Source organism: Lepidochelys kempii, chromosome 14 (genome assembly GCF_965140265.1).
Source record: "Lepidochelys kempii isolate rLepKem1 chromosome 14, rLepKem1.hap2, whole genome shotgun sequence".
Classification (NCBI taxonomy): domain Eukaryota; kingdom Metazoa; phylum Chordata; order Testudines; family Cheloniidae; genus Lepidochelys; species Lepidochelys kempii.
In genome coordinates this window covers 422,504-437,426 of record NC_133269.1, presented here as the reverse complement: position 1 = coordinate 437,426, position 14,923 = coordinate 422,504, and the positions used below count along the sequence as shown (strand labels likewise).

Sequence of the window (14,923 nt, the reverse complement as noted above, 5' to 3'; positions counted from 1 at the left end):
AAAAATGGCATTAAAAGAACACTATTAAGGTTGCGAAGTCAAGCACTCAAACATCTGGAAATGCCAAAATTAAGGTTGCCCTTGTGAATGTGCATTATGATAGTCTTTAATTACATGATCACATCCATTTTTTCCCCACAGGCCCCCCCCAGCCTCATTCAAGGCACAAAATGGATAGTGCTCACTTAATGAACAGCTATTCAATATTTTGTTTGTTCCTCATTCTTCAGTGTGTGGCCCCTGCCCTTATTGTCTGCACACTGTTCAAACCCTGCTCCGAAGACAGAATTATTAATTTCCTCATGAATTTGATATTATCACTCCAATACCTCAATGCTTCACAAATGTTTTTTTTTCAACACCTCTGTGAGATGAGGGGGAAGTATTATCCTCATTTTATAGGGAACGAGACAGAGAGATTAAGGTCAAACATGTCCACTAACTTTGAGTGCCCAATTTGAGAGATCTAGGACCTGATTTTTCAGTGTATGTAGCATTATATAGTACTTCATATGTTCAGAGCACATCTCCCATTGGTTTCAGTTGCAAATGTGAGTGCTCAGCTCTTCTGCAAAATCAGACCAAGACTGGCATCTGTAAAATGAAGAACACACAATTACTAGCCAGCTGTGAAAAGTTTGCTTTAAGTGACTTGTCTGGCATCACATAGGCTCTCTGGTGAAGAGGCACTGATAGAATGCAATTCTCCAGGGCAGTATTCCGCTGCCTTTACCATGAGACCATCCTTTTCTTCCTGCAGTCCTCTGACTTATTCGCTGTGCTTCTTCCGTTAGCTATGGGCAGGCTTAGGTCTGCTGTTTTCCCAGAACTGCACTAGGTACAGGTCTTCCAATGTGGCCTGGGTCCACTGGCCCCTCCCACTCAGTTGAGGGAGAGGGCTTTTAGCTCTCCTGGCAACCACAAGTACTACTTCCAACTTATGCAGAAAATGAAGTGGGAGTCATCTTACACAACCTAGAGCAGATTCATCCTGTGCATTTATTAGGCAAGGGTCCTGTGGGAGAAAAAAATAGATGTGATCATGTAATTAAGCCTGTATCATAACACATAAACACAAGGGAAACCTTAACTTTGGCATTTCAGGATGTTTGAGTGCTTCACTTCGCAACCTTAATAGTGTTTTTTTAATGCCATTTTGGTTTGTGTAATTTCCTAGATTTGAGAAAAAGCAAACCCTATCTGTGATAACATATTGACACACCCACACAGGTAATCAGATGGATTTGAACCTTTGGAGAGCCACTGCACAAATGTCTACCACTTGAGCTAATGGAGTAACAGGTAGCAGTAGTAGGTTGTCCTGCTCTGTATGTATTGGCACTAGAAGGCAGTGAGGCGCACTTTGGCAATGGGTTTCACAGGTAATTGCAGACGGCAACAGAATGATGCGTTCAATTCCAGGCTCTGGAGGGGAGTGTGTTCCAGGAGTCAAAGACCTTTCCGTTTGTTCTGTTGCTGGCTTGACTCTCTTTCAGCACTGTCCCAGTCTTGTTTCTTCCCAAGTCCCATTCTCTTCACTGGTCCTAGGCAATGTCCGTCTTTAGTACTCCAGCTTCTCCTCTTTGTCCCAGTTCTCCTCTGCATACTGATTCCATGTCAAATCTCTCTCCACTGATTCCCAGTTCCTTAGCGCTGCCATCCCTAGCCATCTACTCATTTCCCTCCTTGGCTCCCAGGCCTCCTCCCCTCCCCTGGCCTCTCCTCATTTTTTGGTTCAGGCAGCTTTCAACTGCCTGGGTGTCAGCAGTGGGAGCACTGAAAGCGTAAGGAGAGACAGTTTCTCTTCCGGTGCCTGAACCCAGACTTGAACCGTACCTGCCCTGCAGTATCCCAGAGCTGCAACTGTTTCAGGGAAAGTGTGACACTGGACCCCATATTCTTCATAAAAATATTGTTTATAATATGAATGCATAACTAAGATATTTCACAAGACCTGTCTTGCATAAAACATATAATTGGAAAGGTTGATTTACTGAATATGATTATCCTATTTGTATGCATGTATCATTGCTGTATCTGAAGTTAGGAATATAAGCTGTGTATCAATTGCAAAAGTGTTTGCATCTGGGAAATGCCTACCAGACAGTAGGCAATCAGGCTGAATGGGCCATTAGGAAAGACAATGGAATGGGTCTCTGAAGATGCTGATCTCCCATCTTCCTGGGATTCTTTCCTGTGGACATTACAAATAAATCTTGTCTCATGGTTGCTTTGACACTGCAAGGTCATGTGACCATGTCACCTGGTACAGGACATCTTGAGCTGATGATTTTCCACTGAATGGGGGATGGGGAGCAGACTAGGAAACAAGAGTTTCCCACCATATGTAAATCCTGTTTATGGCTGGGAAATGAGTTAATCAAGGTTGCCGATTCTTCACTGAATCCCTGCCCAGGATGACTGCTGGAAATACCTAAGACTGATCTGGGGAGCAGTACTGGGACCCAGGCTGAGAGAGGTCAGCCTGGGAAGGGTATACCTGGAGATTTAAGCTGCAAGCAATGCAGTTTGAGAAACTCTGCAACCTGCATAAAACATTTAGGGTGAGAAATTACTATTTGTAGTCAATTTCTTTAATGTACTAAGTCTAGTTTGTGTGGTTTTGTTTTGTTTGCTCAGTAATCTGCTTTGATCTGTTTGCTATCCCTTATCACTTAAAATACGTATTTTGTAGTTAATAAACTTGTCTTTGTTTTCTGTAAACCGGTTTGTACAATTCATATCGTGGGGGGGGGGGGGAGGATGTGCAAAAACATGTGCATATCTCCCTCCACATTGAGAGGGGGTGATTTTTTTATGAGCTTGTGCTGTACAGTGCAAGACAATATTATTTTGGGTTTGCACCCCAAAGGAGGTGTACACGTGAGTGCTGGGTAAATCCCTGAGCTGAATCCTCCACCAGAGAGCTGATTTCAGTCTGTGTCTGCAGCTGGGTGTGGCCTTCCCTGTGTGTGTGCTAGAGAAGACTTGAGGGCCTGGCCCACCAAAGACAGGGTGAGGAAGCCTAGGCTGGTGGAACAGGCGGGCTTAGTGGGACCCCAGTATATCAGGTGGCATCATGAACTGGGGGTCCAACCTGTCACAGAAAGTCCTGCTCAGTCTTGGCTAGAGCATACTCAGTGCAGACAGAATTTTTGGGACAATAGCTGTGAAGTTCTGGCAAGTCTTCTGAGCATGTGCAAACTGGAACTCTGCTCTCCCTCTCCCTCCACTCCCCCCAAAAGGTTCAAATCTTAGCCAAATTTGGGCAGATTTTCACAAGTATACAAAAGTCATCTTCCTGCCATATATAAATTCCCTCCTCCAAAGCATGGGGGCGCTGGAGATTCTCAATTGAAGAGCCCCAAGAATTGTTTTGCCCATGTTAAAGAATGTCCTTTCCCTTACCTTTGTTTTCAGAAATGGCTGAAATTTAAAATAATAATTCAGCCTGAGGCAAACATGTCTTGGAAGTTTGAATGGTTAAAATCAACAAAGTAATTAATAATTGAAAACAGGGTATTCTAGGGAGTGTCTACACTGCAGTTAAACACCATGGGTGGCCCATGTCAGTTGACTTGGACTTTCAGGGGTTGGGCTATGGAGCTCTTTAATTGCAGTGTAGATGTTCAAGCTCAGCATGGAGCCCAGGCTCTGGGACCTGAAGAAGAGCTCTGTTCAAGCTCAAAAGCTTCTGTCTGTCTCACCAACAGAAGTTGGTCCAATAAAAGATATGACCTCACCCCCCACACTTGTCTCTCTAAAACCTGGAGGGAGGCAGAAATGGAGAATGAGTAATTTTCATGTTCTGCTGAGTGGTTTAATGTTTTCAAGTGGGGTTGGGCTGCAGGAACAGACTCTGCAGGACAAGGGGAGGTTGGGGGCTTGTGGGCCACTCTGGTATTTGTATTAGTGATGCTCTCTCTGGGCCTGGGTTTTGTTTGCAGGATTTGGAGCAGTATGCATCTAGTTACAGCGGCTTGATGCGGATTGAGCGGTTGCAGTTCATTGCTGACCACTGTCCGCAGCTTCGGGTGGAGGCCCTCAAGATGGCGCTGTCATTCGTCCAAAGAACTTTCAATGTTGATGTGTATGAGGAAATCCACCGAAAACTGTCTGAGGCCACCAGGTACCAGGAGGTGGTGGGAATCTGGAGTGCTTCTTTGACCATATCAGGGCAAATGCAGCACAGGAAAACCTCTGTGAAAGAGGAGATTGTGTGTAACAGCAAAATACTCCTCGTGGAGATTAGATGGGAATCTGACATCACATTCCAGTGAACTGACCCTGCCTACACCTTGGGCTTAGTGCTTTCTTCGAGATGAAATACACAGAAGGGTCTGTTCTCTCTCTGATCTTTCACATTAGTAAAGGTTAAACATGGATGTTGAAGACAGGCTAGAACTTGTAGGTGTTCTCAAATGCCTTATGTACATAAATGCCTTCTGTAAAAACAGAGTTAAATTTAGAGTTTAATATCTGGCAGACTGCTTACACCCCTTCCCCACTGCAGCCATGCATTCAGCGGCATGCAAACCTCTGGCTGGGAAGAAAGGGATAGGGTTGCTTTTGCTCTGACACACAGAGAGATCTGTGCCTTGGGGAGGTTTGGAAATTCAGCTTCTATTGGGTGTTCTGCATTCTCTACATCAAAAACCCTGTTTAAATGTTCACTTCTCTGACTTAGCCTTTCACAAATTGCAGCCTGGCTGATGAGCTTTGGTTGTTAGTGATTAGCCTTGATACTTTCCTTATTTATCCACAGTTCCCACCTTTGATCTTTACAGTGCAGTTATGATGCACATGACATGATTTCTTGATTGATCTGCATTGGATGGGACCCTTCTATTGTGTGTAGAATCTTACTACCTTGCATGGCAATGTATTGATGCTTATTGGTTTCTTGTGGGTTTGGGAGGAAATGTCAGTGGAACAGAATGGGTTTTAAACTGGTTAAGTTGTGTGTCTACCTCAGTTAACATAAATCTTGGGAGAGGGGAATTCAATTCAAGCAGGAAGCACTGATCTGAGAGAGGTGGAATTAGGCCATTCTCTGGAGCTGCTTTTCCATTTGTGGCTGACCTATGGGCACTTCATTTAAAGACTGGGGGTATTGTGGCCTTCCTTCTTTAGCCTGGTCCTGAAGTCATTTGCATGTTGCTGTCTAACTGGTTGAAACCAATTAGGAAGAGAGCAAAGTGTAGGAAAGTGTGCACGCTTTGTATCTTGTATGGAGGTGCTTGAAGTAGGTTTGGTGACTCTTGATGCTTGCGAAGTGGGTTAGTGGCTCACAGCACCATTACTGACTCGCTAGAATCGGATTTATGGAATAGGCTCACTCTATTTTTCTGTTAGTCAGGAACCCGCTTGTTCAGAGCATATCTGTAAAAGGAACATTTTTTTGAAGGAAGAGGGTTTTTTAACTGTCTGTGACAAAAAAACAAGGCAACTTTTAAAATCCAATTAGAATGCAGATTTTCACTACTGATTATGGGCTTTCCGTTTTCTCTTGCCTACTTATTGTTTAGATGGTTTCTCTCGTAATGCATGGTGCTGTATGCCAGGGGAACTGTGCCACATAAATAGCAGGTCCCTGCATTGGAGAGGTTATAGTTTAACAGCCCAATTCAGACTCTTATTGGCTTGACTTTCAGAGAGCTGCAGAACACCCCTGATGCTGTCCCTGATGGTGGGATTGAGCCCCCTCCTCTTGATACAGCATGGGTTGAGGCCACACGGAAGAAAGCCCTTCTCAAACTGGAAAAGCTGGATACGGATCTGAAAAACTACAAAGGAAATTCAATCAAGGAGAGCATCAGGTGAGGAGGGAAAGGCTCGACTGGAGTGGGAAAGAGCATTCTGCTTCCCTGGGAGAATATAGCTCAGGGCCTGGGCTGCATTAGATGGGGCTGGGTGCAATGTCCGTTTGAGTGGCACAGACAAGCTTTGTGCCTCTCTTTCCCACAGTCAAACGGAACCCTGCACTTTTTTGAGATTTTCTGCCTGAGAATGCAGCTCACTGCTCTTCTCATCCTTCTCTCCAGGAGAGGCCACGATGACCTGGGTGATCACTACCTTGACTGTGGGGACCTCAGCAATGCCCTCAAGTGTTACTCACGAGCCCGTGATTACTGTACCAGCGCTAAGCACGTCATTAACATGTGCCTCAATGTCATCAAGGTAGGGAGCCATGCAGCGAGGGAATCGTACAATCCACAGAGGAGTCCCTCTCACATAGATGAGTTACACCTTTCTATCTCTGAAATGACATTGGTCAGCCAGCAGGTAGCACTATTTGCTTGTGCTCTGATTTGTTTCCATTGCACTGTTGTTTGTCTGATTGCCTCCTTGCAGGTTAGCGTTTACCTTCAGAATTGGTCCCACGTTCTGAGCTACGTAAGCAAGGCGGAGTCCACCCCAGAAATTGCAGAGGTAAGAGGTTTCTTTCCCTTACAGTTCTCAGATGTTTCCTTTGTCTGCTCTGTACCTCTTCAGTCAGGGTTGGCCAGACCTCCCCTCTTCCTTTCCTCACTCTCTATTGGACTTGCTCCATGCATGTTTCCTTCCCTCATTGCTCAAATTCACACACAAGCCAGTGTTCTCCAGCTAATCAGACTGTCAGTCCCATCCCGCTGCTTGGTATACTCTCCTCTCTGGGCTCCACCGCCCCTTTTATCTCCACAATGACTTGTGCCTGGAGCACTTTACCTCTCATTTGACCACCTCTGTCCCGTGTTTGCCATTAGCCAAAGGCTGGGCACTGTGTGAATGGTGTCCTTGTTGCCTTCCCTAAGGGAGTGGGGTGAAACTACCTTCCTATTGAGAATGCTGCCTACCTTCCCAAATGGGTTCCTGGGTTTTAATATCCCTAGGGCTATCTGGGGATCCTGCTGCTGAGATGAAAGGGAGCTCCCAAAGCAGATCGGCTTCCCCCAGTATGGTTAAGGGATCTGTATAAGTCACTCACTCCTGCTCCTTTCACCCTCTAGCAAAGAGGAGAGAGGGACAGCCAGACACAGGCGATTCTCACCAAGCTGAAGTGTGCAGCAGGTGAGTGAGCTCCTCTGCTTCCTGGATGCCACCGGGCAGTCTTCTCGCCCGTTTGCCATTCCTGGGGCTTTAGTGAAGTCGAGAATGCCTCTCACCCAGCCAAGGAGTGCTCAGAATGTTCTCACTGGTCTCTGTACTTCATGTTCTCTTGGCAGGACGCAAACACAGTTGACAAGTTTTGAGCAGGGAACCATCCTGGAGTTCCCATCCCTGACTGGTTCCTGCCCCTCCCCAAACTTTCCAAGCCCAGGGTCCTTAGGGCAGTTCATTTCAGTCTCTAGAATGTCACTTACTTAACTGACAGTGTCTGCTTCCCTGAAACTGTGGGGCTCTAGCAACTCCTCGGGATCCTGGTGCCCACTCCACTCTTCCATATTTCTTATTTATGTCCTAACTAGTACATGTATGGTAGTGGACAAAGAACTAACTAAGTCTTATTCATAGGCTTAGCTGAACTAGCAGCTCGGAAATACAAGCAGGCAGCAAAGTGCTTCTTGTTGGCCTCATTTGACCACTGTGACTTCCCTGAGGTAAGAGGACTAAGAGGGGGCTGTGTGCAGGGGTCAGAGGGGAAGCTATGTACAGTATCTGTCTGTGTAAGGTACTTATGGGCCCCCATCATGGTAGTATCCGAGCCCACAATCTGTAATGTATTTGGCAAACAGGATTATCCCCATTTTACAGATGGGGGAACTGAGTTATAAAGGAATCTGCACAAGGTCACACAGGAAGTCTGTGGTGGAGCAGGGAACTGAATTTAGGGGAGTTCAGATAACGGAATTGAAAGGCTGGCTGCTGGGCATTATTCCAGCTTTTGGGGTCTGAGTGAAGCCTGATTTGGGGAGTGTCCATGTTTTTCACTTGGTCCCACTGTATTTGTCAAGGGTCAACCTGTATTCTTGCTGTGGGAGGGATGGGTCTGGAGGCTTAGCTCTGCCTTGCTCCATGTTACAGCATTCAATAATACTTCAGTTCTGGTCTCGATCTCTGTCCCTCTCTAGCTGTTATCTCCTAGTAACGTGGCTGTGTATGGTGGCCTCTGTGCACTGGCCACTTTTGACCGTCAGGAACTGCAACGCAATGTCATCTCTAGCAGGTGAGTGATGCCTGGGGAGGAGTTTGCAGGATGGATACTGGAGCTTTGCTCAAGAATGGTCTCTGGTTGGAGGTGAGGCCTGAGTTCCAGAACCCCACTTAGTTAGGTATCTAAACCTTAAATGATAGTTGGGATTTCTCTATGAAAAGGCACCAGTTTAGTCACAGATGAGACTTTCATAATAGCAACCTAGGAACTGTCAGAATGGATCGTACAAAGGTCCATCTAGCTCAGTCTCTTTCTCTTGACAGTGGCCAGCACCAGATGCTTCAAAGGATGGTGTAAGAACTTCTCGGTAGTAGTTGTGGGATAATCTACACCCACATTAGTAATTAAAGATTGGCTTACACCTTGAAGTGGGATGTTTAATATCCCTTCCAAAATTTGTCATTAATTATACCTCTGGATATTCATGACAGCCATTCAACTATCCAATATAATAACCCCCTAACTGATAAGGGTGCGTCAATCCTAAATTGAGGGGGTAAAAGAGTTGTCCTCTCTCTGCTAACCAACCAGCTTCCCTGGCATGACAGGCAGGTGGCTTGCAGGGAGAGGTCCACAGCATGCAGAGATTTGTGGGAGGGACTTTGGAGGTGCTGGACTCCCTGGAAAGATCTGTGTCCTCTGTGGATTAAAATCTGTTATGCTGAGCCCTACCCTGCTTCTCAGCACACTGTGAGTAAAGGTCATGTTCCCAAAAGGGTTGCTGAGCGCTGGTTAGCATAGTGCTGCAGCCTGGTGCTGCCCAACCCTGATAGTACTGATGCTATTTTGGTCCTGATCTGCCCCACTCCACATACTTTCCTATATTTTATGGAAGGGCACCTCCAGTACAGGCTTTGGCAGGAGGCTCTTGGCTTTCACTGACCCTGGCACCTTTGCTATGCTGAGTCCATCACAGCCCCTGAGAAAACGGGCTGTCCAGGCTGCTAGAGTGTTAACACTTGGAGCATCATAGGGCAGTGAGGAGAGTGTTCATAGCCAGGCATTGGGGTGGTAGTGTTTGTGGGGTGGGGTGTGTCAATGTCAGGTCCCAGCATCTGACTACTGCTGTGTGTCTACAGCTCCTTCAAACTGTTCTTGGAGCTGGAGCCTCAGGTGCGTGACATCATCTTCAAGTTTTATGAATCCAAATATGCTTCATGCCTGAAGATGCTGGATGAGATGAAAGTAAGTCCTGGGAGGGGAGGAAGCAGGGGGATGTGGGAGCTCAGGTTTCCATGTGATGTGTGTGGGAGAGGGTGACACAGGGCCTGAGGGTTCTTCTCTTTTGTCTTAAGAAAAGCAACGTACGTTCAAATTTGTCTGAAGTTGTAGGTGTTTCATGTTGGACTCTTCTGCTCTGCTTCTTGGTTCTAGGTGGCAGTGAATAAAAATCAGGATTTAATTTTTTTAAATTGATCTTTATTTATATGTTGCTAGTTCTTTACTTCCCATTCTATAGACTTAAATTCTTACAGTGGATGTTTTGTCCTTGTTCCTTTAATTAGTTGCTGGACTGTTACTAAAATTTCAGACTTTGCATTGACTATTTTTCTGCCAAGAAAATGCACAATTATACTGAAAATCCAAGTCCGTGGCCTCATCAACAACTGCAGTGTGAGAACATATCTCAGTAGCTAATGGTGGGATTTTCAACAACATCCAAGGGGCATAAGAGCACAAATCTTATTGATTTTAGACAGAAAACCCTGATGGAGTCTAGCCTGGTCAAAGCATTTCAGCTTTCTTGCCTTATGGAAGTTTCAATATATGGGAAGGTGGTGCTGGCTCCAAAAATAACATGGTCTACTTGATCATTAATTTCATGTGTGAATTTGTGGTGTTCTTTTTATAGAAAGGAAAAAATGTTTGTAAAATCTGTAACTCTTAAGAACATAAGAATGGCCCTACTGGGTCAGATCAAAGGTCCATCTAGCCCAGGATCCTGTCTGCCAACAGTGGCCAATGCCAGGTGCCCCAGAGGGAATGAACAGAACAGGTAATCATCAAGTGATCCATCCCCTGTCACTCATTCCAGCTTCTGGCAAACAGAGGCTAGGGACACCATTACTGCCCATCCTGGCTAATAGCCATTGATGGACCTATCCTCCATGAATTAATCGGGTTCTTTTTTGAACACTGTTAGGATGTTGTGAAGGCCAAGACCATATCACAAGGAGTTCCACAGGTTGACTGTGTGTTGTGTGAAGAAATACTTCCTTTTTATTTGTTTTAAACCTGCTGCCTATTAATTTCATTTGGTGACCCCTAGCTCTTGTGTTATGAGAAGCAGTAAACAACACTTCCTTATCTACTTTCTCTACACCTGTCATGATTTTATAGACCTCAGTCGTATCTCCCCTTAGCGGTCTCTTTTCCAAGCTGAAAAGTCCCAGTCTTATTAATCTCTCCTCCTATGGAAGCCGTTCCATACCCCTATTCATTTTTGTTGCCCTTTTTTGAACCTTTTCTAATTCCAATACATCTTTTTTGAGATGGGGCGACCACATCTGCACACAGTATTCAAGATGTGGGCATACCATGGATTTATATAGAGGCAACATGATATTTTCTGTCCTATTATCTATCCCTTTCTTAATTATTCCCAACATTCTGTTAGCTTTTTTGACTGTCGCTGCACACTGAGTGGATGTTTTCAGAGAACTATCCACAGTGACTCCAAGATCTTTCTTGAGTGGTAACAGCTAATTTAGACCCCATCATTTTATATGTATAGTTGGGATTATGCTTTCCAATGTGCATTACTTTGCATTTATTAACATTAAATTTCATCTGCCATTTTGTTGCCCAGTCACCCAGTTTTGAGAGATCCTTTTGTAGCTCTTCGCAGTCTGCCTCAGTCTTAACTATCTTTAGTAATTCTGTATCATCTGCAAATTTTGCCACTTCACTGTTTACCCCTTTTTCCAGATCTTCTAAGGAACAAGGTCAAAACATTCATTGTAGCAAGTTAAGATTATAAAATGGGAACAAAATAAAGGACTAGCAACGTGTAAAATAATTATTTTAAATTTTAAGAGTTTTTTTTGTTAGTCAAAATTTTAAAAATTTATTTTAAAAAAATCATTATTTTTATCCAGCCAGCTTCCTGCTCTAGCTTCTAATATTTTGCTCTTTCTTTTGCGTAGGATAACCTGCTGCTGGATATGTACCTGGCACCTCACGTGAGGACACTCTACACGCAGATCCGAAATCGTGCCCTTATCCAGGTAACATTTCCATGCAAACCTGAGGAATGGGTAAGGGTTAGAGGTAGGACCTATCTTTCACCATAAAGTTTCAAAGGAGTGGGGGTGGATGAACCTGGAAACTGACTGTATTTTCTGGTTCTTAGTATTTCAGCCCCTATGTGTCAGCAGACATGCGCAAGATGGCTACAGCATTTAACACCACAGTGGCAGCGCTGGAGGATGAGCTGACCCAGCTGATCCTGGAAGGACTGATCAATGCCAGAATAGATTCTCATAGCAAAGTGAGTGTCCCCACACCTCAGTTTGTTTCTGATGGCAAGTGCTAGGCTGCGGATTGACGCTAACAGCTGGCTAGGGATGCAGTATTAAAGATCTCTGATCACCTTTCCTGTACCACCATCTTGGTTAATACAGCAGGAGCATTACTTTTTAATGATGAGCTCCTGAAGAACTCAGCTTCACTCTCCCTCTCTTTGCCCCTGGAATACTGGTTGAAGTTGCATTTGCCTGTAGTGAGGGTGTGTTTGTCTAGCTGATATGTCAAGGGTTTGAGTCCTGTAGATTCCTTCCAGTCTGTTGTGTGGAAGGAGCTTCCTAGTAATTGAGTCCATTTCCAGTTCCCGTGTTGAGTTCTTCTTGTTGGTTACAGATTCTTTATGCTCGGGATGTAGATCAGCGCAGCACCACCTTTGAAAAGTCCTTATTAATGGGCAAAGAGTTCCAGCGACGTGCCAAAGCCATGATCCTGCGGGCAGCAGTCCTGCGCAACCAGATACACGTCAAGGTGAGCAAAGGGCCCCTTTGTGATGGAATCTGAGGTAAATGGTAACCATTTGGATGATGTGGTACAGAGGGGTAAAAGCTGGTGACTAGGGACTCTGGGGAAAGAGGTTTTCTTTACCCACAAGAGGATGGATTCTGAGAATGTTAGAGAATGGAGCTTGCAGCTAGCAGGACAGATCCTGGTTACTATTTACTCCAGTCAGTAGGTGAGTGGCTGGTTAAATTACAACAAGGGATTTAATTTTTCATAACTTTTTTATTTTCATGAGGGAAATTGAAATACATACGTTGACTGGAGCAATCCTGCCCAAGAAATGGTTCCGCAGGACAGTGCCCTGGAGAGAGCAGGCTGACTGCTGTATAAAGTGTTCATGGGATTCTGTTGATGCTGCCATAGTACGCTCATCCCTGTGGCCAAATGCCACATGGCATTCAAGTTCTGAATGGGTATTTGATTCAAATTAGGTGACCAATCACACACCTTGAATAGCTGAAGTGAATAGTTTGCAAACACCCATAATCTGTAAACTGTAGTGCAAATATTTATGAATAACAAATTTTTTTGTAAAAATAGTGAAAGATTTATTAACAGAAAAATGATTGAAACATAAGATTTATTTGTAACTAAATAAACAAGCTTTGTGCTCCTGGTGTGTAGGACTCCCTCCCTCCACCCAGTACTTGCTGGGAAAGAGGGAAGGCTGAGCTGAGAATGTCACTACCCTGCTGTATGGTTTACTTGTGCTGAGCATACCCTCTTTGGGAGTGTTCTGTGTTTAGAGCCCTGGTGCAGGGGCAGTTCCAGGCCATCATTAACCAGGGCTGTATTTTGGTTTTCTTATTACAGTCTCCTCCACGAGAAGGTAGCCAAGGCGAGCTCACTCCAGCTAACAGCCAATCCCGAATGAGCACCAACATGTGAAAATCTTCATGTACAATCAAAGAACCTCCCCCACTTCCCTGCCCCAGCTGTTTGTCCTATGTCCTAACCACAGACTACTGAGCTTCACAAACTATCCCTGTCATTCTCTCTCTCTCTCTCATTGGGGCTGGGAGAGTCAGGGCTGATGGTGGGGGCTAACGTTCAGATTTGGATAACTTAATTCCTTTTGAACAGAAGCTGTCACTAAATGCAGCATCCCTGGAATTGTCCATCATTTCAGTGCTGGTTGCATGTTCTCTGCCCTCTCCTCTGTATCCACCACCCCAGAAAGAACTCTTAGTATATTTCAGAGAGATGCTGATCTTGGGTCTCTTCAGCTGCTATTAGAGCTTTCCAGGATCAGAACTGCAAAGGAAGATTGTAAGTTCGATGGATGGGGGTGTATCTAAAGGGAGACTGTTTTACTGACCTGACAGTGTTGCCTTGTCTCTGAGCAATGCAGTGCTTTTCCTTTACTTCAAAGCCCTCAGACTGAAATGCTCTCAATGGTATGGGCCCAGCATTCAGCCAGAGGGGAGCTCCTCTCAGGAAGCACGTTCTAGGACTTCTCACCCACCCTGGGAAATATGGCACCACTTCTGCATACTCAAAGGCATTTATTTCAGGTTGTTGCACTTATCCTGGATCCAACCTCTTTCAGTCTGGCCTGTCCCTTTTTCAAAGGCCTGTTTCCTAATTTGTTTCCACATGCCTATCACTTGGCTTTGGATTTTGGTGGTGGTTTGCCACTGCAGTAAGGCTCCATCGTGTGCAAATGCTGTTGCTTGTCCGTTTTACTTCATCAGCGTACAGTGGCTTCTTAGCCTGTGCACCAGTGGCTCTTGGTGGCATGAGTCCATGCCATAGAAATACAACACATCAGGTCTGGGGCAGAAACCAAAAGAAGCCAGCCCAGGTACCTGCTCAGCAGGTGCATCTGTTCCAACTTTCCTTTTATAAATGGGTTTAAGGTGGCAGCCCAGACTCATATAGTGTTGTATTAATGAGCGTAGTTAAGTGTTGAATATTCTGGAATTACAGCAACTTTGCATTCATCCAGTCCCATAGGATAAAGTTAAGAATTTTGATCCAGCCCTGACTGGTCCAGCAATTTACTACAAACAAATGTTAATGCTATTTTTGTTTTTAAAATAAGTCATTATCTCTAGTTCATTAAAGAAGGTAATTAAAAAGCTCATTGCAGTGTTTGGAGTTTTGTGTTAGTTGCTTTTAGCTGTCCTGATTCTTTTCTTTAATACTAAACTTGGTGACAGGCTGCTGTTTTGAGCATTTTAATATGGTTGGAGGTGTTTGGAAATAAGGTAATACCACTTGTGTGAGGAGGTCTGAAGAATGCCACTTGATGGAGTTTTACTCTCTTGCTTTTCTGGAAGCCATGTGTAAGACGCATTTGTGTAGTTGCTAAACTGCAGCAGCTTCCTCCATTTGCACATTTCGGTTGCTGAAGCATTTTGTGGCTTATGTGGAGAAAGTTGAGGGAGTACTTACTATGAAGTCTTTGGTTAGGTATTGTCCATATTTTGGAATTACAGTAACTTTGCATTAATCCAGGCCCATTTCTGGAAGGGCTGAACTCACCTTGCTAAGATCTGGTTCCAGGAAGCTTGGCTATTTTACCCTGATTCTCAGAAGTTCTGATTCAATAGGGAAGTGGGAAGCAAATGTGACTTAGTCTGTTCTAAGGCTGTGCAAGAGCCTACCCAGCCCCCAGTGTAAATTAGAACACCCTCAATGGTCAGAGGCAGCCAAGAATAGTTGGAGTGCAGTGTGCTATGACCCCTTCTCTTCCCCCCTCCCAAGGTCCAATATTCTCTGGTCCTTACCCAGAGGCTTGGAAGGGGAAGAGTGTTGAGC

At 44.8% G+C, this 14,923-nt stretch overlaps 1 protein-coding gene across 8 annotated transcripts in view; it reads left to right on the top strand.

Annotated features, from left to right (window-relative positions):
- GPS1 (G protein pathway suppressor 1) overlaps positions 1-14,923 on the top strand; it is a 36,329-nt gene that overhangs the window by 5,878 nt on the left and 15,528 nt on the right. For 3 of the 8 annotated variants that reach the window (XM_073310690.1, XM_073310692.1, XM_073310687.1), the window contains exons 3-14: positions 3,948-4,129; positions 5,655-5,819; positions 6,045-6,180; positions 6,355-6,432; positions 6,990-7,050; positions 7,495-7,580; positions 8,052-8,146; positions 9,214-9,319; positions 11,281-11,391; positions 11,487-11,624; positions 11,993-12,127; positions 12,974-14,246. In XM_073310690.1, coding sequence (XP_073166791.1) covers positions 3,948-4,129; positions 5,655-5,819; positions 6,045-6,180; positions 6,355-6,432; positions 6,990-7,050; positions 7,495-7,580; positions 8,052-8,146; positions 9,214-9,319; positions 11,281-11,391; positions 11,487-11,624; positions 11,993-12,127; positions 12,974-13,048 — 1,368 coding nt within the window. In that variant the 3' untranslated portion in view covers positions 13,049-14,246. Of the gene's footprint in view, positions 1-3,947; positions 4,130-5,654; positions 5,820-6,044; positions 6,433-6,989; positions 7,051-7,494; positions 7,581-8,051; positions 8,147-9,213; positions 9,320-11,280; positions 11,392-11,486; positions 11,625-11,992; positions 12,128-12,973; positions 14,247-14,923 lie in introns of those variants that run through there. The other 5 variants (XM_073310689.1, XM_073310691.1, XM_073310685.1 and 2 more) reach the window with 3 other exon arrangements.